We start from the raw sequence: 25527 nt of genomic DNA on the forward strand, positions 1-25527 counted from the left end.
ACTTTTACTCCAAGTACATTATTATAACAACATTAAACAATACAACAATATGAAATCATAATATTAAACAATATAAACAGTATGAAATCACAACAAAATTATATTTCATGTAAAGTCATAAATATGAATCTACCTTATATTATTTGATTTTCAATTGTTAAAAAAGAAAACATAAAACATAAGGGTTTGAATCAAGATTGACCTGAATTTGGATGATTTTGCTGTAAAATCTTTGCAAGAAATGTGAATTCTCTAAAGAAATTGAGCAAATTTTGTCCCTTCCTCTTTTGTGTTTATATGAATCATTTATAATGCGTAACGATTTCTTTCTCTGAATTTCATTCATAAGTTTTATTGTTCAATCACAGATGTTTGCTTCAATTGTTTTTCAGAGTTAAAGAATCATCTTGTTTCAAATTTTTTTTTCATGTTGCAAAGATTAGACCTGGCCACGGGCCGGTTTGGCCCATGAACCAGATTGAAACCGACTCGGATAAAATCAAAACCGGATTGAACTAGAATCGAAACCGGATTTTAGCGATTCGATTTCAGTTTACCTAATTTTAAACGATAAAATCGTTGGTTCACATTCGGTTTATAAACCGACATATAAATTGACGGTTTACTATTTTGAACCAAAAATTTTAATTTTTTTTTTAATTTAAAAAGGGAACCGCTGGTTCACTGCAAATATGCAAGGGACAACGGTCCCCTGCATATTTCAAAATTTATGCAGGGGACCGTTGGTCCCCTGCAAAAGTTCTTAATTTCCTTTCCACCCTTTATTTTTAAAATTTTTTTTTTCTATATATATATCTATTCAAATTTCAATCTCTCAACTCTTTCACTCAATCCTTCAAACTCTAATTCTTATTCTTTCAATTCTTAATACTCTCTTAATCTTTCAATCAAATTCTCTCAAATTTAATTAAATTTTTTCTTTATTTTTTATTAATTCCAATTTCTATTTCTATTAGACAATTCATAATTAATTATAGAATTTATTTCTATAATTAATTTTATTTATTATTTATTTATTATCTTTCATAATCAATCATATAATTTATTTATATAATTAATTTTATTTATTATCAAAAAATAACAAGTAGTGAAAATTTTTCTGGTAATAGAAGATTTGATCAATATTCACATATATCAAATGTGAATTAAAATCAATTTATAGATTATTTTTTAACACAAAAAAGTGAAAGCCAATATGTAGAGATGAAGCAACAACAACAACATCAACAACAGATGGAGATGGAACAACACTCCCAAAAAATTCTTACATCCGATATTTTCAAGATTCATTTCAAGAAAATACAAAAGAAAGATAGTAATTTCGAAGTTGTTTGCAATTATTGTAGGTAAATTTATAAATTCAAATAAGGAGGTCGATACGAGACGTTCAAAAGGCACTTGGAGTCAAAACATCCAAAAAAAATGGGGCAAAGTAGAGGCCAAATACAAATAACCGAGTATGGTTCTATACGTAAATCTTTATTTATGTATAGTGATAATAAAAGTAAAGAAAAATTTACAAAAATGGTAGCAATAGATCATTTAGCATTTAGTTTTGGTGAAAATTTAGGTTTTAATAATTATTGTAAAACTGCATTAAATCTTGCACATAAAACTATTCCAAGAAACACATTAAAAAGAATATTATTTAGTTTTTATAAAACAAAAAGAGAATTAATTCAATTTTTTTCAAATTTTGATGGACGTGTATTTATATGTAATGATATTTAGAGCGACTATTAACAAGTTCACTCTTATATAGGTATAACTTGTCATTGGATAGATGTCAATTTTCAATTACAACAAAAAATTTTATCCTTTAGGGTGTTTGATGACTGACATATGACCGATAATATTTATAGAATAATTAAATAAATATTAGAAGAATATAAATTAGTTTATAAAATTTTTTCAATTTCATTTGATAATGCACGTTCAAATACTATCTCAATAACTGATTTAATTAAAATTTGCAAACCTAATTTAGGTGGTAGATTTTTTCATATTAGATGTGCATGTCATGCATTAAATTTATGTGTACATGATGGTTTACATTGTTTTAATAATTATATTAGTCCAATAAAAACAATAATTTCATTTTTATGGACACATTCCCAGACTATAAAAGAATAGAGTAAATTTTGTAGACAACATAATAAAAAACCAAAAAGATTTCCTAAAGATGTGCCAACTCGTTAGAATTCAACATAAAAATTACTCAACAAGTCTTTTGATTATAGAGATTTATTATGCTCATTTATTTCACAAAATGTGTCATAAGTTACATTATATCCCCAACATTGAGATATTTGTAAAATAATTTTAAATGTATTAAGAAATTTTAATAATACAACTTATATTTTAAGTGGGGTTTATTATCCCACTTCTCATTTGTTTTTAAATGAAGCTGTTAATATTATTGGAGCTTTATAAGAAGCCGAAAAAGATATTATTTTACAAGAAGCTATTTTTTTAATGAAAACAAAATGGTTAACTTACTATAAAACAATTCCAGAAATTTTTTCTTGTTGCTTGTTTTTTTTTATCCTAGATTTAAATTAGATGGTGTTACAAATTATTTAACATTATATTATGAATGTTTACAATTAGATTGTGATGATGAAATTAATATTTCATTAACTATAACTAACATTATGAATTTAATTAAAGAAATTTATGCTGAATATTCATTAATTTATGGGAACCAAGGTGGTTCTTCTTCCTTTCTACCACCTATTGCCCCATCATCAACCCAAAATATGAGTTATGGTGATTGTATTATGATGCAAAGGGGCAAAAGACCAAGAGGAACATTAGGCTCCACCTCGGAGTTTGATATTTATTTAACTACTATTTTTGAGTTTGGTGACAACAATATAGGTAAAGACTTTCCAGTTCTAGAATGGTGGAGTCGACATGTATCAACCTTTCCAACATTAGTAACTATTGCTAAACAAGTCCTGACAGCATTAGTATCAACTATTGCAGTAGAACAAACTTTTAGTCAAAAAAGTAATATATTGGATGAAAGACGATCAAGTTTGGCTCCCGAATTTGTTGAAGCCCAAGTATGCATAGACAATTGGACAAAAGCCGAATTACACCAACAAGATATAAAAGTGGACTTAAACGAAGAATCGCTTGATTTAACTACAGATAGTTCGATGACGGGAAATAATAGTCAAGATAGCAGAGGTGAATGATAAGGTAAGGGGGTGCTGCTAGCTATTAGATATGCAAAGATAAGAGAACTATATAGGCTTTGATTCTTCTAAACCCTAAGAAGATACATAGGAAGTTTAATTGAAAAATTAAGTCCAAACCTCTCTTTTAATTTTCAATTATTGTAATTAATAATTTAAATAATAAATCAAGGTCGTGTATTAAAATTGACGATTCAATATCAGTTTTGAACTGGGGTCATGAACCGAAACAATTGGTTTCGAACCGTCCTATTATGGTTTCAGTTCAAGGTTCTTATTTTTTTGAACCGTGAACCGATGATTTCGAACTAAAACCGTCGGTTCATGAACCGTGGCCAGGACTAGCAGAGATTCCTTCCCTTGCTGGAAGGCTGATGAAAAAGAGAAAAAATCTCTCTGAATGGGTCACGTCAATGGGGTATCTTAGGAAAAGAGTTTACAATTGTAGTATTTTTGTTAAGTCAATGAGTTGTGTGGTATATATGTATATACTATTTAAAAAACATGGCTAAAATATTCAATATCCCTTAAGTTTATGTGTTTGTTTGGAAGTATTAAGTAGACATGGCATAAGGACTGGTCCAGCTTGAAACTTTTTTTCAAAAATAAAACAATGTATATTTATTTTAAATACATAAATGAGTATTTATTTAATGTGTATCATTAAATGATCAAGTAATTTCGAATTAAATATAAAGTAATACTAAATCACATGATAACACACATAAATATATGTTTATTTGTGTATTCAAAATTGATACGTATAATATTATTTTTTTTAGCTTGACAAAGGGGTAAAGTCCATAAATTACAACTTCTGTTAGCACACGAGCTATACAGGCCATGCCACAAGCCCTCAAGGTTGGCTTGTGGGTTCACTCAACACATTACATAAATAATAAAATGAATAACACAATTTTTAATATATAAATAAAAGATTCTAATAATTTTTTTTATTTAATGAATATGATTGAGACATTGTGATTATATTGTTGTTACCATTATTCTATTTTAATTTAATTAAAATATTAATAAATCTTAAAATCATATTTGAATTAGATATCAGAATATCATGCGTGGTAACATTGATTGATAACACACTTAGGACAAACACTATGACAATCAAGATAATTTTGTAGAGGCAGAGCCTCATTGTTTTACCTCTAAGACTCTTGTTCAATGCCACACATGACAGGCTACTTAAAGCCAGCAGATTTTGTCAGCTTTGGATTTGGTTAGTCTCATAGTTTTTATTTTTAAAAAACGTCTCAGGAGGAGTATGAGACCATGCAATCATATAGACCCGAGGTTCTCATCTCTCATTCGATGCGGGAATTTTGGCATTCACATAGACATATATTAACTAGAGTTGTGTTAAAGTGACTTATGTTCAGTGCTATGTTAAGCAATCATTGATCTTGGGGAGAACTATCAAAACTGTCTTTTGCGTTATAGTTGTAGTGACCAAGTAAAAGTTCTGCTCTGATCTATTTTATACCCATTTTTCTTCCTCTGTTTCACCAGAAAATCCCCAATTTTTTCTTTTTAAATATCAATGGTCTCACTCCAATTTCCTAGTGTATTTTATATCCAAAATGTAAATGAATACAAGAGGGAAGGATTTTTTCGTTTATGATTGGTTGTTCACTTCCTAGCTCTTGCTTCATGCTAAAATGAAGACCCAGAATGACAATCAAACAGTGATAACTTCTGTAGAAAAGAGAATAGCTATTGTATTTTTAGAATTTTGTTTATCCCATTCATGTACTGGATCAATTTACTTGAAATGCAGAAGCAATTCAAAACTAATTCATAGAGTTTTACAAATATAAATTCATTTTGTCTGTAGAATACAAGACCAAGATTTGTAGGTGTTTTCAGGAAATGGACTTGTGTGACTCTTAAAAACTGCAAGCTGCAATTGGGAGCTTGTTATTTTGGCTCATTAGTCTTTGAACATGAAGCAATCCCTGTTTGATTATATGAACTCTCCCAATTCTTTCCATCATAAAGCTTAATCTCAACATGGGACAGGGTTCCTGGGTCGACGCACCTGAACGTAACTGCAATTCCATCTGGATTTGATCGTGGAATATAGAATGAGGTGATGCCACAAACCTTACAGAATAAGTGCTTTGCTGTATGAGTGCCAAATGTGTATGTCGCAAGAAACTCTTTGGAATCTCCCAAAAGCTCAAATCTTTGAGAAGGAACAATGAAGCTCTGACTGGCTCTCATTGAGCAGTCAGAACAGTTGCCCTTCCAAGCTATAGCACTACTCGGTGCTTGGACTCGCCATCTTACTCTTCCACAGTGGCATCCGCCATTATGCACAATTAAATCTTCATCCATTCCAGTACAAATATTCAGCAGTGTAAGCTAACTGCAATAAGTTCTATAACACATCATTTCCATATGCATATATTGCAGTCGCCAAATAATTGAAATACATCATTATGACATGCCGAGTAGCTAGGAGATGTTTATATGCAACTGCAGGACATGTGACAAACCTTGTCATACTGTGATCTGACCGTGCCAAGTGGAAGAGTCCCCCCTCAACATATAAAAGTTGACTCTCCAAATTGCACCAAATGTTATTCACAAAATTGATAGCCAAACTCAAACATAACTCATGCTATTTGGATTTCAGAAATAGAAGCTTATGGCCAGCGTTTCATAAAGAAGCACAAATTAAGCTACACCTTTTCAGCCCTGTCAGAACTACATCCATAAGTGATTAGACCGAAATTGGTTTCATTATGTAACAAAAAGATTTCAAACCCCGATGCTGGATTGCAAAGAGAATTCATATACATAGTCTAGACGAGGATGTAAGATTTATTATGTACGAACAAATATAAAATCATGCAATAATAATTCAGAGGATCAATGTATAGATTATAAAATACTGAATTAAACTTTAGGATTTTAGAAATATCTAAATCGCTATGCAAATTGAATTCAACAACTACTTAAATTACTTGTCAAGATCATCTCTCGATGTGATTTGGTCTTCTACTACAGAAACCTCTCTGAATGACAACTTTATATGGATAAACTATACTATAGCCATACTGCATTAGGTTTTAAGACAGAGACCTAACCAATATATAGTAGGTTAATTGACCCCCTATCAAGGGTCAATAAACCTCAAGATCTACACTCATGCTTTTCATTTAGATCATAACTTTTAAGTGTATTGGACTCATCTTTATTGATCACTTAAGCTTATCTGTAAACTAACATTGAACTATTCAATTATCCGATTTTATTCAATCAAAATCATAATTAATGTTAGTTTACGTCAGAAAATTTCTAACATTCTCTTACTTGGATAACATTAATTAATTTTATTTTATTTTAAGAACAGAAAACAATTTTTGACTCTTAGGTAATTAATATTTTTAGCTTTAAGTAACTACTATTTTAGAAAACAAAATAGTCTAAAGATAAATTACACTTTAATAAACAATCCAGGAAATATAACTATTAATAATGAACTAAGACATGACTTATTTCCTCAATCAACATAAAATTATCATTGATCGCGATTACTAATAATCAAATTAACACAGATTAAATCTAGAAGTGTGACAATAATAGCATCCAACAAAGTGATCACAAACATGTGTTATGTCTTTGTCAATCCATTTTATGATTTATCTTTAACCTTATGTTTCAAAAAAAATAAGAGAAATCTCTTTACTTCCAACGAAGCTTGTATGTTTCAACCTTGCTTAAGACTTATGAAACACACACATACAACTGTCATACTCAAAAGAAACCTTATCTTGAGACACATGTTGTACCTTAACTATGTATATACGCATACATCCATAGACAAGTAAATATGTTAATATTCTTATAATCAATAAATAAATGATAAGTAACAAAACATAACAATAAAAACAATGATAAAAAAAACTCCCACTAACCATAGATATTAAAGGACCTTAAACACCTTTATATTTTCAACATGAATTTATGGGTTACAAGTCTTATTTCTTTAACTAGGGGCTTAACCTTTATTAACTTTGTATTTTATACTTTAGCCTAATGTCTCAATTCTTTATGAAGTTTCTGATTATAATATATTTTATTTTGTATATCTCAACCTACTAGTGTTTTTACCTAATTGCACTACTATCATGGTAGATAAAATTTACCCCAATAGTTTAACCAAGTAGTTCATCAACCACATGCTCGAGAAGCTACCCCATGGTAAACTACAAATTGAATGTTTATGGTTGATGTTACGACAAACAATTATTTAGTACTTGTCCAAATATGGCCTATTCAATAAGTATAATACTATATCTAAAAATAAACTTTAACTTATCTTTACAACCACCAAAATCTTGATCTTTTGTAAATATCTCATTACCTCTTATACCACAACCCAATAACCAAAACTTGGATTTGAGAGGTATAAATTAATAACCTTAAATACAAAAGTTATTTGTGCATTCATCAAGTTTTAAATAGCACCATCATAAGGGACATTGCACATGGATTCCCTTTTATCCTCATTCTTTACTCTATGTTGATAGCGAGCTTATCTCATTTCACAACAGGAACATTGTTTGCCCTACAATTCTTCATATTGAGCCTTTTAAACACATGTTTCAAGTATGCGTTTGAGATAAATCACTAAGTCCATGAGTCTTTTCACAATGGATCTCAATACCAAGAATAAATTATGTATCTTCAAGATCCTTCACATTATAATCTTGGATAAAATTGGCTTAATCTTATAGAACAAATTCATATTGTCACTATTAAATATTAAACCATTCCATAAAGACAAATTTGCTCCTATCGATCTTTATATTCCTATATTGGTCTAATTTATTCTTTGTGAGGCCATGAGAAATGCATTTTATTAAAACATCATTGTCAAGAAGTCTATTTCAACTATAGATAGACTCCTTAAGATCACAAACTAAAAGTTTCATCCCTTGTGTTTTTTATAAACCTAGTTGCACCATATAAACTTCTTTACTAAGGCTTTCATTCAGAAAGACAACTTTGACATTCACTTTCTTATAACTTTAATCCAAATGAGTTTCCAATGTTATAGGGTCTCATACTTTATTATCAATCATAGACTTTATCTTTTCTCATGACTTGAAAACTACCTTTTAAATTGGTAATTCAAAAAGGTGTTCAATAACATAATCCCCGTTGCTGAGATACACATAATAATTCTTGATGATAACAAATCATTCTTTTATAATAGACAATCTCATCAAAATTTTCACATCTTTGTCAATTGTATTTAACTTATCAATTATAAGATTAGCTATCAATTCTTCAGGGAACGTCCTTTAAAGTGATCTCAAATTTCATTAGACTTGGTAAACTTTATTGATTCCCATTATTGATTTAGTCGTGACATTATCCAATCTTATGGACATTTCAAGAATTGGATGTCAATCACTTTAGTACCTTAATTGGGGTAATAACTTAGGCATAAATATATAAAGAATTCTGATAAGAAAATACTAAGTTATTTTGATTCCTTTATCTCGTAGATACTCAATCAAGATTACTTCTTATTATAACTTTTAAGCCTATGATTGAGTTTTATAACCAACATCATTTTGGAGTCCTAAGATCTTGAAAATTTTGACAAAATATCCATTATGCCCATATTTTTATCTTTAATGTCCACATAATTTTCAAATCTAAATATAGGCTCCCATTCACTTAGTCTTCATTTATTAACCAATTTCACATCCAAAACTTTTAACCTTATTTGGACAACAAGACTATTACTTCTTATTGTTGTTTTGCATTTATAATTGGGTCTTAATTGAACAACCAAACCTACTATTAACAACTTCTCACTTTATGTGTTCCTTATTCAAAAGCATTTAGAAATCAGATTAATAATATGCCTCAAATATGATTCTAAAGCATATATTAGTCTTAACTTGATTGAAGTCAAACGAGTCTTATGGTGCCTTTTAAAACACAACATATACTCATCAATATTTGACTCCTTCATGACTGTCATACCTTATCCAAGTCGTATTATTCACTAAACTAGTAATTCTAATATTTTCAAATATTGAGTTAATTTTAGTAAAAACTCTTTTAACACTATCAGTTTATGGTAAACCTTCAATGAGGTAATTGTTAATGGACTCATTATGACAAGTAAATTTAAACTAATGGATTTCTTTTACTCAACATAGAAATCCTTTTATTCAATTAAGCTTTCATTTTAGGCTTGGGTGGCTTAACAACTCGCTGGGCCAAAGCTATATTCTTAATCAACAGTGTAAATTCAAATCTTATCTCTAACTCTTTAAAGTTAGAGTTAGTCAGAACCTCTATTATGACATTATTATTATTGTTCACAATAATGGATGTTATTAAAGATGATATGTAATAAACAATATTATTAGCAATAAATAACTTTAAAACCTTATAAGCTATTATCCATGAAGATTTTAGGCGCATTATTATATAATCACCTTTGGGCAAAGAATATAAGATGCAATTAAGACCCTCGAGCATAAGGTTACAAATAAGAAGAACAAATAACTTTGGAAAAATTTATCATCTGTGGGTAGATAAACCCCTTAGGTTACTGTTTTCTTTCACACCAGAAGAAAAACATATATCAATTGAAAAATTACAACCACCTTTGGGTGAATTGAGATTTTCACGACCAATGTAATTCCACAATCACCTTATACAACTATCAATTTTAACACACAATAATCACCCTTAGGCAGGAAATTGTATGTGTCAAATTGAAGAATGTCTCTTTCACTGAATATAAAAATTTTCACAAGTTTCAATGAATGCATCGTTTTGACAATTAAACTGATAACTTATAATAACTTATACTAAGACTAAATAATATTGCCAAAATTAAAATTTCATGAGACACCACTTTAAATTATCTCTAACAATCTTAATTAAATATTGCAATAAATTTGTATTAGACAATATTCAAGATAACTTTAAAATAGTATAAGCCACACCTTATAAGAATTCTTGGTGCATCATCATTAAATCACCTTTGGACATAAAAATGACATGTTATTAGAATCCCAAACACAAGGTCACGTACCCATATAAGGACTTTCAGAACAAATGATTTTGAAAGAAATATTACCTTTGAGTAGATAAAACTTTCTAAACCATTGGTCATTCTTTATTTAAAAGAATTACACATGTCAATTGAATAAGCCAACCACCTTTGAGTGTATTGAGTTCTTCATACTAATGTATTTCTAAAATTAACCTTATGTTTTAAAAACTAAAAAATGTATTATTACCGAAGGGAAAATTTTGCAATCCTCAACAATATACCACTTTGGTGATTACCATCATAAAAACTTACAAAATATTCCAATGATACAAAATATTATTGTCTATAATAAGATTTCATGAAACACGATACCTTATTGCCTCAGACAATCTTCTTTAAAATTGTTGCATTTAACCTAGTGAACAATAATCTTCACTATGAGAAGTACTTTATGCCACAATTTTTAATTTGAAATACAATTCACTTTCAAATGGAGACCTATAAATCTCTATATGTCCTTATATGTCATTACTAGCCATTCACGTGATACCATAAGTTCTTAATACAGGTCATAGGTTGTTGTTTGCCTTTCACAAGTTCTAACATGCATCCTTAAACTTTAATATGCACTTACGTACCCTAGGGTAACTTTAAAACCATATTACAGCTCTCATAAGTTATTAACATACACTAATATGTCCAAATGAACCTTTATGCAAACACACACACCCCTATTAGGAACTGATGACACACTATTATAAGCAATCACTTGATATAATTCACTATTTGCATGCATTGACATGTTTTCAGAAGACTTTACAGGTTACCTTCACCCACCATGAGCCTATATTTGCCTCTAGGGATTGTAAAATACTAAATAAATAATCTCATGCATTTAATGTGCCTCTAGAGCACATTTGCGTGCCTCATGCCCGTATGGAAGTTCTCCATGTGCTAACACACACCTCCAAAACCACTTCACACGCTGTCACGCACCCCTTAACATGCCCACACGTCTTCTATTAGTTTCACGCGCTTGATTTGAGCTTGCACGTGCTAGCACCATATATCCATCAATTTTTAGTGCATGTAATCCACGCACAATCTTTAGATGGGTTGAGTTTGAACCTGATTGGGTCAAGTCTCGATTGGGTTATTGAGTCGGTTTGCCCATGCTTTAACTAGGTTGACCTCTTTTTTTAAACTTTCGGATCAATTGACCCATTTGGCTTTAGGATTGGGTATCTGAGTTTTCCCAACCCAGTTTAAACCTACAAACTCAAAAACCCTAGAAACGATTTTGCTTTGATACCGCATGTAAGATTTATTATGCATGAACAAATATAAAATCATGCATTTATAATTCACAAGATTAACACACAAATAATAAAACATTGAATTAAACTTTAAAGTTTTAGGAATACCTGGATCGTCATGCAAATTGAATTCATACAGCTGCTTAAATTACCTGCTAAAATCACTTCCCGACATGACTTGGTCTTCTACTTTAGAAACTTTTCTAAATGATAACTTTGTATGGGAAAACTATACTACAACCATCTACATTAGGTTTTGGAGTTGGGATCTAGCTAATATATAGTAGGTTAATTGACCCCCCATCAAGGTTCAATAAACCTCAAGACCCACACTTATATTGTCCATCTAGATCATAACTATTAAGTGTATTGGACTCATCTTTATTGATCACTTAAGTTTATCTATAAACTAATATTTGACTATTCAATTACCTAGTTTTATTAAACCAAAATCATAATTAATGTTAACGCACATCAAGAAATTTCTAACAGACAATAGTAGTAATAAAGACTAGAGTTTAGTATTGAAGAAGTGAGAATTAAGGAAATGGATGCAATAAAGAAAAAATACAAGAGTTAGCTTTCATTTCAACTTTTCAAGTCTCCACCAGAGCCAAAACATGAAACATTTGTTTGCAGGTGCTAAATGTAGAGAATCTTAGTATCATATTGATTTGCTAAGCTGTCCAATAAACTGTGGTGCTTGGATTGAAAATTTTCATTGTAAACTCCCTAGATAATCTAAAAATAAATAAATAAATTCATTTTCTAAAAAATGTTGTAGCTCACTTTTTAAAAAATGAGTGGAAAAAAGGGCAAAATATAGAGAGAATGGCTTCTCTGGCTCAGGATGTATGTTATTGGTAGTAACTAGGCTTCACATCTAATGATTTGGAATTTAAAGTTGGATACGAACCAAACCAAGCCTAAACACTTTCTAGTTCAAGTTCGGCACAATTAAAAAATGTTAAGGTTAGAATTTTGCTTAAGTTCGTCTAGCTAAAATTAAGGATAACTTGAGTTCAGTCGAACAAAAATGGTTTGTCTTAGTTCAACTCAAGTTTCACTCGAGTTTATTGCTAGAATTTGTAGCTCAGATTTTTGGCTCGAATTAATGGCTCGAGTTCACGATTCATTGACAAAACAACATCGTTAAATTTAATAATAGCCAAAATAACATCATTTTGCCTATTGCTTGACAAAACTCGAATCAAGCCGCAAACTAAGTTCAACGTTTTGCCCATTGCTTGACATAACCCAAATTGAGCCATGAACCAAATTGAACCATCTCTTGGCTTGTAAGTCAAATCATGTTAAACCCCTTCTAGCTCAAGTTCAGTTCTGTTTAAAAAGCGAGTCAATCCTTATGGCTCCAACTTGGCGATTAGTTAAAACAAAACAGAGCATTCACGGTAAAAATTACTAAATTTTATGGTTTAGTTAAGCTTAAGAAGTTTTCCAATTTGATTATTTGAAAACTCTATAAAGTACAGTGGTTTATATCATGTTTATCAAATATAGTGATGGACAAGTTTTACAAAATTTTTATTTTAAAAGAAACTAAGAAATTGTGCAATAAAACATCCATTTATAGAAGGTTGTCATTTATCTCTTCACACATTAAAAATAGAGTTATGCAAAGCATAAATCATGTAAAAGGTGTAAGAAACATCTCTCAACAGACAAGAAAATGAGTTAAAAAAAAAGAAGATAAAGATACAAATATATTCTTTTTGTTATACATGGTGGATTTTTCCACCACATGAATTTGACTTTGGCCAAAAGATAATGGGAAGACATTAAATGGCTTGGAAAATTGCCATTTTTGTTGATTGGAGCGGCGGCAAAATTTCCTATAAATACCCCCCCTCATATCTTCATGTAATATACATTTTTTCTTCAATCTAAAGCTTCCTTGCTTCTTGTTTTCTTCCTTCTTGTTTTCCATATACTGGGATTGATTAACTGAGATTATATTTTTAATTTGCAATTCATTCCATTCTATTTATAACACGTTATCAGCACAATCAGCTCAGGTATATTATAATCTTTCCGTTATGTCATTATACTGTTTATATATTATAAATACGAATATCTCAGTTGTGATATCCTAGTTATCTTTTAATTTCTATTATGCTTCTATTTAATTTTTCATTATAATTGTATCCTATTTGCAACCCGAAGTTTGTAAAATTGTAAATCTGGACCTGAAGTCCTGAAACCTTTGAATCTAGACCTGAAATCTAGAATATCATAAATCTGGACCCAAAGTTCTGAATATTATTTGCAATTTAAAGTTTACAAAATTATGAATCTGGAACTACAATCTTGAATATCATGAATCTGGATTTGAAATCCTGAATATCATTCGTAACCTGAAGTTTACAAAATCATAAATTTAGACCTGAAGTCATAAATATCATTTGTATCCTAAAGTTTACCAAAACCATGAATTTAGACTAGAAGTCCTGATATTATTTGAATATTCATTTTTATTCTAGTAATTGTATTCAATTTATTTGAATATTTATTTTTATTTATATCCGATTTACAACCTGAAGTTTGTAAAATCGTGAGAATATATATATATATATGGGCCTGAAGTCTCAAGTTTTACGATTTGCAACTTGAAGTTTGTAAAATCATGAGAATACATATATATGGGTCGGAAGTCCCAAGTTTCATCAAAGTCTTTACTTTAGAATAATGATATCACCTTTGCAACCTGAAGTTTGCATAAAGTGTGAAAAATATGGACTTGAAGTCCAAAATATAATCAGAATACATATTATAATATTTTGAATACTAATTACAAAACCAAAAGTTTTGTAGATATAGGATAATATATGGACCTGAAGCTTCCAAAATTAATCCCAATATTTCTCATACAAAATAAGCTATTTTGTAAATATGAGATAATAATTGAACCTGAAGTTTTAAAGATTAACTCATATATATCATCTACAAAACTAGAAGTTTTGTGAAGAATATGGCTTTTTGCATGAGTCTCCACCTAGAATTTATGAGCCTTGAAAAACTAATTAAATAAAATGTCCCAGAAGGACAAATAAAAGCTATTATTTTTCGGCGTCATATCCCTGAAGGATTGCAAGCCGAAATATGGATATAATGATAAATCCATTAAATTTGTGGAGAAATTTGAAAGATATAATAATACTCCCAATGGCTCTATAATTTAGTATAACTTTGCAATATTCAGAATCTTTTCCTGAATGTGGAAAATAAAATATTCCCCACATTTTATTTTATGCTCCTATAGTAGCAATATCAAAAAAAGAAATTCTGAATTAATATTTTCTCGTTATACATTGTTCCTTGAAGTGAACGCAACTACTAGAAGTAGTTATCGGGCGAGTTACTGATACTCATGATAACTACTAGAAGTAGTTATCATGAGTATCAGTAACTCGCCCCGTAAGTATTACATCGTTCCCTGAAGTGAATGCAACTACCAGAAGTAGCTATCATGGATGTGAGAAATAATAGAAAATCTCAGTCACACCACCAGAAGTGGACTAAGATTGAGACGAAGTAAATTATAATGCGGAGTAAACCACAAAACAATAAATATGGTTATAAATGTCGTTGGTGGTGTACCTGTAGTACACACAAACATTTGGTGGATCTATATTAAGCACCCATAAGAATTAAATTTTTGATAAGTTAGATCTTGTCGATCTAATGAATCCTGATGTTTCAAATCCTTTTCAAAGAATAACAATATGGGTCATTTGAATAGTGACCTATATTGCCCAAGATTTTATAAGTCCATCATATATATTTATTTTGGAGTCATAAATATTATTTTATCTTTTAGTATCATGTTCTCTTCTTTTCAATATTTTGTGTACGTTATAACAAACGCAATTTTTAAATGAAAAGAAATGAACTCCAAAATTGAAGCGTTGACTTCAAAAGCTGACGAGAGAGACATGTGTGGTTATAAATATGGACTAAGACTGAGACAAAGTAAATTATAATGCAGAGTAAACCACAAAACAATAAGTGTAGTTATAAATGTCATTGGTGGTGTACCTATAGTACACACAAACATTTGGTGGATATATATTAAGCACCCATAAGAATTAAATTTTCGATAAGTTAGATCCTATCGATCTAATGAATCTTAATGTTTCAAATCCTCTTTCAAAGAAAAACAATATGGGCAACTTGAATAGTGACAAGGATGCCCAAGATTTTTATAAGTCCATCATATATATTTATTTTGGAGTCATAAATATTATTTTGTCTTTTAGTATCATGTTCTCTTCCTTTTAATATTTTGTGTACGTTATAACTAACGTAATTTTTAAATGAAAGGAAATGAACTCTAAAATTGAAGCATTGACTTCAAAAACTGATGAGGGAGACATGTGTGGTTATAAATGTGGACTAAGAGTGAGACGAAGTAAATTATAATGTAGAGTAAACCACAAAACAATAAGTGTGGTTATAAATGTCATTGGTGGTATACCTGTAGTACACACAAACATTTGGTGGATCTATATTAAGCACCCATAAGAATTAAATTTTTGATAAATTAGATCCTGTCGATCTAATGAATCCTAATGTTTCAAATCCTCTTTCAAAGAATAACAATATGGGTCACTTGAATAGTGACAAAGATGCCCAAGATTTTTATAAATCCATCATATATATTTATTTTGGAGTCCTAAATATTATTTTGTCTTTTAGTATCATGTTCTCTTCCTTTCAATATTTTGTGTACGTTATAACTAACGTAATTTTTAAATGAAAGGAAATGAACTCCAAAATTGAAGCATTGACTTCAAAAACTGATGAGGGAGACATGTGTTTGGTGGATAGTGCAACAACGCACACAATTCTTAAGGAAAAGAATTTTTTCTTAACTTTAGCATTAATTGAAGCTAAAGTAAATACCATATCAAGATCAATTAATCTGATAAAAGGCTCCAAAAGAGCCACAATTATGTTAAACAATAAGACCAAATTAGGCATCAATAATGCATTATATTCAAGTAGATCAAGAAGAAATCTACTAAGTTTTAAAGATATAAGAAAAAATAGTTATCATCTTGAACCCATGAGTGAAAATGGTGCAGAATTCATCTATATAACTAGTAATGCCTCCAGAAGAAGGCTTATACTAGAAAAATTGTCTACTTTATCATCTGGATTATATAATACAATCATAAAGGTAATTGAAACCTACGCAGTATCGAACCAAAAGTTCATTGATCCAAAAACATTTATGCTTTGACATGACCGTTTAGGCCACCTAGGATCTATAATGATGCATAGGATTATTGAAAATTCACATGGACATACATTACAGAATCATAAAATTTTATTGTCCAGTGAACAATTCTGCACCTCCTGTTCTTAAGGCAAATTAGTAATAAGACCATCCCCTTCCAAAATTAGAGATGAATCCTCATCATTCCTGCAAAGGATTCAAAGGGATATATATGGACCCATTCATCTGCCAAGTGAGTCATTTCGTTATTTTATGATCTTAATTTATGCATCTGTATGATGGTCTTATGTTTGTTTATTATCTACTCGAAATGTTGCATTTGCTAAACTGTTAGCATAAATTATCAAATTAAAGACACATTTTACAGATTATTCGATCAAGTCAATATGGCTAGATAATGCTGGTGATTTACATCTAAAACATTTGATGATTACTGCATGTCTACGGGGATTGAGGTTGAACATCCAATCCCGCATGTCCACACGCAGAATGGATTAACTGAGTCTCTTATCACACGACTCTAGATAATCGCACGCACTTTATTACTAAAAAGTCAATTACCTACTTCTATATGGGGACATGTTATATTACATGCTGCAACATTAATTCGCTTGCAACCTTGTTCTTATCATCAATATTCTCCCCTATAATTGGTTTTTGGTCATCAACCTAATATATTCCATTTGAGAATATTTAGTTGTACTGTATATGTCCTTACTATGTCTCCTCAACGCACAAAAATGGGACCCTAACATTGTTTGAGAATATATGTTGGATATAATTCACCATCTATGATCAAGTATCTGGAACCATTAACAAGTGATTTTTTTACTACACAATTTGTAGATTATCACTTTGATGAGACAATTTTCCTAACTTTAGGGGAAAAGAAAATGGAACCTGAAGTTAGGCATGAATTTACTTGGTATGTACCTACCATGTCTTATTTAGATCCTCGCACATCCTAAAGTGAAACTGAAGTATAAAGAATAGTGCGTTTACAAATTATTGCCAAACAAATGCCTGATGCATTTGTAGATATGACAAAAGTGACAAGATCACATGTTCCAGTTGCTAATGCACCAGCAAGAATCAATGTGACTGTTGAACAGTCCATTCGTTCCGTAACTAATCAATCTACTACATGTTAAAAGCGTGATAGACCTGTTGGATCGAAAGACACGATTCCTAGAAAAAGAAAGGCAATTAATCAAACAAATATCAATCATGATGATCCTAAGATAAATAAAAAATCTATACTCTCTAATACTCCTCCAGAAGAAGTTATGGTTCCTAAAGAGACTTAAGCCCTTGAAGTGACACAAACCCCTGAAGTGGTACAAAATCCTGAAGAATAGAAAAATGAGAATATTGAAAATCTTTAAACTATGCTCATACATGAGACATGTGGAATCATGAAACAATTATAATTGGTGATATATTCTCATTTGCAATAGCTATTGAAATTTTGAATGATGATGATTTTGAACCACGTACTGTGGCTGAATACAAACAAAGACATGATTGGCCTAAATGGGAAGAAACAATTCAAACAGAATTAGCTTTTCTAGCAAAACGTCAAGTGTTGAAGCCTGTAGTTTTAATACCTCAAGACGTACAATGCGTTTGATATAAATGGGTATTTGTGAGAAAAAGAAATGAGAAAAATGAAATTGCTAGATATAAAGTCAAGTTTGTAGCCCAAGGCTTTTCCCAAAGGCCCGGTATAGACTTCGATGAAACAGATACACCTGTGATGGATATAATCACATTCAGATATTTAATCAGTTTAACAATCTTTGAAGGACTAGATATGCGTCTAATGGACGTAGTTACTGCTTATTTGTATGAAAATTTGGAGGATACAAATTGTCTAAAGCAAAAAGGGTCAATTCAAGAGGCATGTACTTAATTAAATTACAACAATCATTGTACGATTAAAACAATCCTGACGTATGTGATACAATCACCTCGGTGAATATTTGAAAAAAGAGGGCTATATGAATGACCCTATATGCCCATATGTCTTTATCAAAAGGTCAGAATTGGGATTTGCTATTGTAACAGTTTATGGTGATGATATGAATTTAATTGAAACTCTTGAAGAGCTCTCAAAAACTGCTGAATATCTTAAAAAGAATTTGAAATGAAGGATTTGGGAAAAATAAAATATTGTCTCGGCCTGCAGATCGAGCACAATTCAAATGGAATACTTATCCATCAATCAGTGTATATTAAAAAATTATTAAAATGCTTTAATATGGATAAGGCCTATCCTTTGAGTACCCCAATGGTTGTTTGGTCTCTTGATCCAAAAAAGAAGCCATTTCGTCCTAAAGAAGAAGATGAAAAGATACTTGGTCCTGAAGTACCATATCTTAATGCCATTAGAGCCTTATTATATTTGGCCCAATGTCCGAGATCGGATATATCCTTCGCAGTTAATTTATTGGCCCGATTTAGCTCCGTACCAACCCGTCACCATTGGAATAGAATTAAACATATACTCCATTACCTATGTGGAACTAGAGATTTGTGATTATTCTATTCTGTTAAATCCCCTAAGAATCCTAGTTTGGTTGGATATGCAAAGGTTGGTTATCTTTCTGACCCCCATAAGGCCCGTTCACAGACGAGATATGTTTTCATTTATAATAACACAGCTATATCACGGTACTCCACCAAACAGACCTTGGTTGTAACTTCTTCAAATCATTCAGAAATTTTAGCTCTCTATAAAGCCAGCCGAGAATGTATATGGTTACGGTCTGTTATCCATCATATTTGGAATGCATATAGTTTTCCTTTTACAATAGACACTCATTTCATATTATATGGTTACACTCTTTGCATATCCTAGTTTGGTTGGATATGCAAAGGCTGGTTATCTTTCTGACCCGCATAAGGCTCGTTCATAAACGAGATATGTTTTTACTTATAATAACACAGCTATATCGTGGCGCTCCACCAAACAGACCTTGGTTGCAACTTCTTCAAATCATTCAGAAATTTTAGCTCTTTATAAAGCCAGTAGAGAATGTATATGGTTACGGCTTGTTATCCATCATATTCGGAATGCATGCAGTTTTCCTTTTACAATAGACACTCTTTTCATATTATATGAAGACAATACAACATGTATTACCCAAATTAGAGGTGGATACATCAAAGGAGACAGAACCAAACATATCTCAACTAAATTCTTTTACACTCATAAGCTCTAGCAGAGTAAAAAGATTGATGTCAAGCAAATAAGATCCAGTAAGAATCTTGCAGATTTGTTCACTAAGACACTACCGACATCAACATTTGATAAGTTAGTGTATAACATCGGTATGCGACAGCTCAACAAGCAACCAAATTAATCCTACTACAAAGTGGGGGAGCATTCATCAGGGGAGCATTCATCAGAGGGAGCATTTGTCAGGCAAATATTTAAAGTTTATCACATACTGGACAAAAGGTGCACTGTATTCTTTTTTCCTTCACTAGGTTTTGTCCCACTGAGTTTTCCTAGTAAGGTTTTTAATGAGACAATTTAAGTACGTCTAACGCCAATTTACAAGACATTTAATAATTATGTTCCTTTACTTTGATTTTTATCCCACTGGGTTTTTCCTTAACAAGGTTAATATAATTATCTATAAGTGGTAGAAATCCAAGGGGGAATGTTATACATGGTGGATTTTTCCACCACATGAATTTGACTTTGGCCAAAAGATAATGGGAAGGCATTAAATGGCTTGGAAAATTGTCATTTTTGTTGATTGGAGAGGCGGCAAAATTTCCTATAAATACCCTCCCCCCTCCTCTCTTCATGTAATATACATTTTTTCTTCAATCTAAAGCTTCCTTGCTTCTTCTTTCTTGCCTCTTGTTTTCTTCCTTCTTATTTTCCATAAACTGGGATTGATTAACTAAGATTATATTTTTAATTTGCAATTTATTCCATTCTATTCATAACACTTTTGTTATTTTTCAAGCCAACAAAGAATCTACTTACCATTGTTAATGCATCACCTTGCTTTCCTAACAAACAGAAGTTCATATTTAATTAGATTTTGAAACCACGGATCTCCAAATATTTGCCCTGTTATAAGCTCAGGAAGTGTTTCTACTAGTAAGGGGTTTTATCCCCTAGGTAACCTCTAGTAATATATATTTTATTATTAAGATTATTTTGTTTAGTTTATTAATAATAAAATATTTTGATGATTAATTTTTTATTATTAATGATGATGTGATAGATACTATAAAAAATAATTTTGTTACAACTTTTATTTTAAGCATTTAAAGATTACTAAGATAATCTTTATTTTGTTACTAGGGAGTGTTTAAGACTTGTTCTTTTGTCTTGACTCTTGATGTGTCTTTGTCCGTTTTTCACAGCAACTAATCTTTCACTCTATCTAACCCGGCCCAAACTTCAAGTTGAATAATTTTGTTGCATGGTAAATTTCTAAGCATTGAATAATTGTTCGAGAAATTTCTTTTTAGTAGAATCAGCCCAAATAATTATGATTACTCAATTATTTCAAATATACGTATAGACTTTTTAAAAGAAGAAAAACTTTACACGTGAGATTAGTTAATTCTCGCCATAAATGCATTTAATTAGAAAAAAAAGGTGTAAATTCTAATAATTATTAAAAATAAATAACATTTTATCCATTCAATTTTATTAAATATATTTTCGCCCTTTGGCTCGTTCATTATTATATGGAAAATCAAATACCTAAAATAAATTATTTTCTGTTGTATATCTGGTGAATTTTTCACCATATGTAATAAATTTTGACAAATAAAATGGAAATGCATTTAATAGAAGAAGAAAAAGCTCAACAGTTAATTTAGAAAATTTTGGTGGGAATGCAATAAATGAAGAATGGAAGCTAGCAGGAGATTGGCTATATAAAGGATCTTTCCCTTCTTCATTCGGCCGTAACACTTTCAAAATCTTCTTGCTTCTTGCCTTCTGTTTCTTCACTCTTACTTCCTTCTTCTTCTTTTGCAGCCTTAGTTTAATGAAATTATCCTTCCATTTTTCAATTAACTCATCTTATAATTTATTTATCTTATATTTATAACATTTTCAATGTAATTTTATCGCTAAAAAGGAGACGTTCTTGCATTATCAACTATTGAGTACTGTACAGTTGTCAAACTGTAAGCCTATATGGTCAAGTCTTTAACCCAACTTTTTCTAACCCCCCCTCAATTGCAGGTTCCAAAATTCCGTGAAGAAAGACTTCTGTCTTTAAGCTTTTTCAGACGCCATGATTTTGCATATACTTCTCATAACTGTCTTCTGGGTTGTTGCAAATCACTTCCTTAACAAGATCAAGAACCTCCCTCCAACTCCTTTCCCAACTTTACCCATTATAGGTCACCTTCACCTCCTTAAGAAACCTCTACATCAATCTCTCTCCAAAATCTCAGCCCGTCACGGCCCCGTACTTCTCCTGAAATTCGGCTCTCGCCGTGTCTTCCTTGTGTCCTCCCCGTCCGCTGCCGAAGAATGTTTTACCAAAAATGATATCGCTTTCGCCAACCGACCGGATCTACTCGCAGGAAAACACTTGGGCTACAATTACACCAGCCTCACATGGGCTCCGTATGGGGACCACTGGCGGAACCTCAGGAAGATCGCTTCCCTGGAGATCTTATCCACTAATCGTCTGCAACAACTCTCTTTTGTTCGCATAGATGAAATCAGATCATTAATTCGTAGGCTTTATAGAAATCAAAATCAGATAGTGGATATGAAAACTGCCTTCTTTGAGCTGACTCTGAATGTAATAATGAGGATGGTAGGCGGGAAGAGTTACTACGGTGAAAAAGTGATGGGGGCCGAGTCAGAGGAGTTTCGAGAGATTGTGGCTGAAACTTTTCAATTGGGTGGTGCTTCAAATTTAGTGGACTCTTTGCCAGTTTTAAGGTGGACTGGATACGGGGGAACGAAGAAGAGATTGCTAACTTTGCAGGAGAAGCGAGAGAAGTTTATGCAAAGTTTAATAGAAGAGCATAAAACAAAAATGGGTAGTGATGAGTATAAAAATAAAAATTTGGATGGACACAGAAGGAAGTCGATGATAGAAGTGCTGCTGTGTTTGCAAGAATCTGATCCTGAGTACTATACTGATGAGATGATCAGAAGCCTTATGCTGGTAAGATCTTTACCCTTCATAAAAAAATAAATCAAGCAAATTGAAATTTTCACCATAATTTGTTTCCCCGTATACAAATATGCTCAATTTTTTTTCATACGCATACACCATAAAGTGAGTTATAATATCAATTCTAAGTTATGAAAGTGTTAATCCAATTCTCTAATTTTATTTATATTATATTACATAATTAAAAAATTTAGAATTTAATTGTGTAACAAAATATAGATAATATTAGAGATTTGAATTAACACTTGTATGAATTAGAATGAGTTTTAGATAAAATTTTGGTAAAACAACTGTTATTTTTTAGTTGTGAAGCTGACTCAAGCTTATGTTTTAAAGGTTGCAAATGAGGCTAAACTTTGTATTATAGTTTATTTTGTGGTATATATGTATAATGAGAAAATATGTGAGTATACTTATTTAAGCAGAAACAAATTACAAGAAATTTTGACACCAAAGGTTAACAAAATTGGTGGAATATTAAAATTTTTAAGATAAAAACCTAAATTCGAGTTTTTGTCATGTTTGTGAAACTTTAATTTTCCTAATGTAATGGTTGTGAGTTTAATTATTGTGTTTCAAATTTATCTATCCAATAAATATAGGTAAAATCTTCTCTTATTAAAAAAAATTACTGTAAATATTTCAACGTCCCGATAAATTGTGGATAATTTACTAGATTCAAGCACACAAGTCTTTGTTACAATTTTTTTTTTTACAAGTATCCATACTTCATATTCTTACTTTGCCGATGAGTTCTTTTTTTTTTTTTAATTATAATATATATTAATCTTAAAATTGAAGTCAGAATCTTTGTCCTATTGATACTTTTGAGATAGGATTTCCTATAGTGTATCAATAGAGACTGTCTCTTTATACCAATTTGGCCAATGATTTCAGCCAAAATCAACAAGAAAAACTCTCTTTCAAGACGGAAAATGAATGGTTCTTATTTCTTTCAATTTACTTTTTCTTACCCTATTACAGGTGATATTAATAGCAGGGTCGGATACGTCAGCTGGAACAATGGAGTGGGCAATGTCTCTCCTTCTAAACAACCCAGATGTTTTGAGAAAGGCACAAGCAGAAATAGACAATCAAATTGGCTCTAATCACTTTGTCGACGAATCTGATTTGGTTAAACTTCCCTATCTTCGTTGTATCATAAATGAGACTGTACGGTTGTGCCCAGCAGGGCCATTACTGGTACCACATCAATCATCAGAAGAATGCAAGGTTGGAGGTTATCGCATACCACGTGGCACAATGCTATTGGTAAATTTATGGGCCATTCAACGTGACCCAACAATTTGGGAGGATCCTACCAAGTTTAGGCCTGAGAGGTTTGAAGGCTTTGAGGGAGTGCGGGATGGTTTCAAGTTGATGCCTTTTGGGGTGGGAAGGAGAAGCTGCCGCGGCGAGGGATTGGCGTTGCGCATGGTTGGGTTGGCTTTGGGCTCACTTATTCAATGCTTTGATTGGGAGAGACCCAATAAGGATATGGTGGACATGACCGAAGGAAGTGCTCTCACTTTACCCAAGGCCCACCCTTTACAGGCTAAATGTAGCCCTCGTCTTAGCATGCTCAACCTTCTTTCACACCTAACTAATTTAACTTAAGAAGACAGATGATAATAGCCGAGGTAATTACTATAACAGGGAAGAGATGTTGCTATACATCAATGTTAATAGTTCTCCCATTCAGCTTCATATTTAAGAGATGAAACTATGTTAAATTTTACTAAGAATGAAACTTGCAACAATTATGTTGTGATATTTAATGATATCAAACCTTAGTTATTAAAAGAAGGCATATGATTATAAAAATGTCTCTTGGTCATCTATTTTATTTTTCTTCTCATCTGTAATAACAAGAAGTGTTGTAAAAATAATATGGATTGTATTGATGAAAAATTTTGTAGGCCAACAATATGGACATATGGTTAGGTCAAGTGAGAGAAATTAATAATGATAGGATAATTTTATATAAATTATATAAGAAGATTAGCATGAGTAATAATAATGAGTGTATGATTCTGTGTAAAAGAATTAAACACAATGAAATTTTTAACATGTATAACATGTTGATATATTTGGGAAGAATTCCAACAAGATGTTGATAATTATTACAAGCTAATAAAAATAAATGACTCCTATTATGAAATAATTTCCTCATCCTTGCATAATTGTTATTTCTTATATAACTATAATTCTATTATAATATGCTTTGCTAAAGAAATACAAACTTAAACTTCACAAGAAAACTGAAAAAAGGAATGATTCACAATCCTCAACAAATATTGTTGTGAATTTGGGAAGCATAAATTTTTTTTTCAGTATTAACAATATGTGAAATAAATCACTAATCATGCAAAAGACTTGATATTTAATATGGTTTGACATAAATCTATATGAGTGAAAAATATATTGTCATAAAAAAAATATTAGAGTGTAACACACTATATGATATCCCAAACTCGAACCCTACCAAAACTCCAAGCTC

The 25527-nt window shown here is 31.1% G+C and overlaps 2 protein-coding genes across 2 annotated transcripts; one reads left to right on the forward strand and one right to left on the reverse strand.

Moving 5' to 3' along the window:
* Positions 1–5145: 5145 nt before the first annotated feature.
* Positions 5146–5603, reverse strand: LOC123205732 (centromere protein V-like). The gene has a single exon (XM_044622759.1). It carries the CDS (start codon positions 5574–5576, stop codon positions 5157–5159), a length of 420 nt encoding a protein of 139 aa, XP_044478694.1. The 5' UTR covers positions 5577–5603; the 3' UTR covers positions 5146–5156.
* Positions 5604–22000: 16397 nt separating this feature from the next.
* Positions 22001–24833, forward strand: LOC123205742 (cytochrome P450 81Q32-like). Its single transcript, XM_044622767.1, has 2 exons — positions 22001–23018; positions 24012–24833. Exons 1-2 carry the CDS (start codon positions 22128–22130, stop codon positions 24642–24644), a joined length of 1524 nt encoding a protein of 507 aa, XP_044478702.1. The 5' UTR covers positions 22001–22127; the 3' UTR covers positions 24645–24833.
* The last annotated feature ends 694 nt before the right edge of the window (positions 24834–25527 follow it).

This window comes from Mangifera indica, unplaced genomic scaffold (genome assembly GCF_011075055.1).
Source record: "Mangifera indica cultivar Alphonso unplaced genomic scaffold, CATAS_Mindica_2.1 Un_0014, whole genome shotgun sequence".
Taxonomy (NCBI): domain Eukaryota; kingdom Viridiplantae; phylum Streptophyta; class Magnoliopsida; order Sapindales; family Anacardiaceae; genus Mangifera; species Mangifera indica.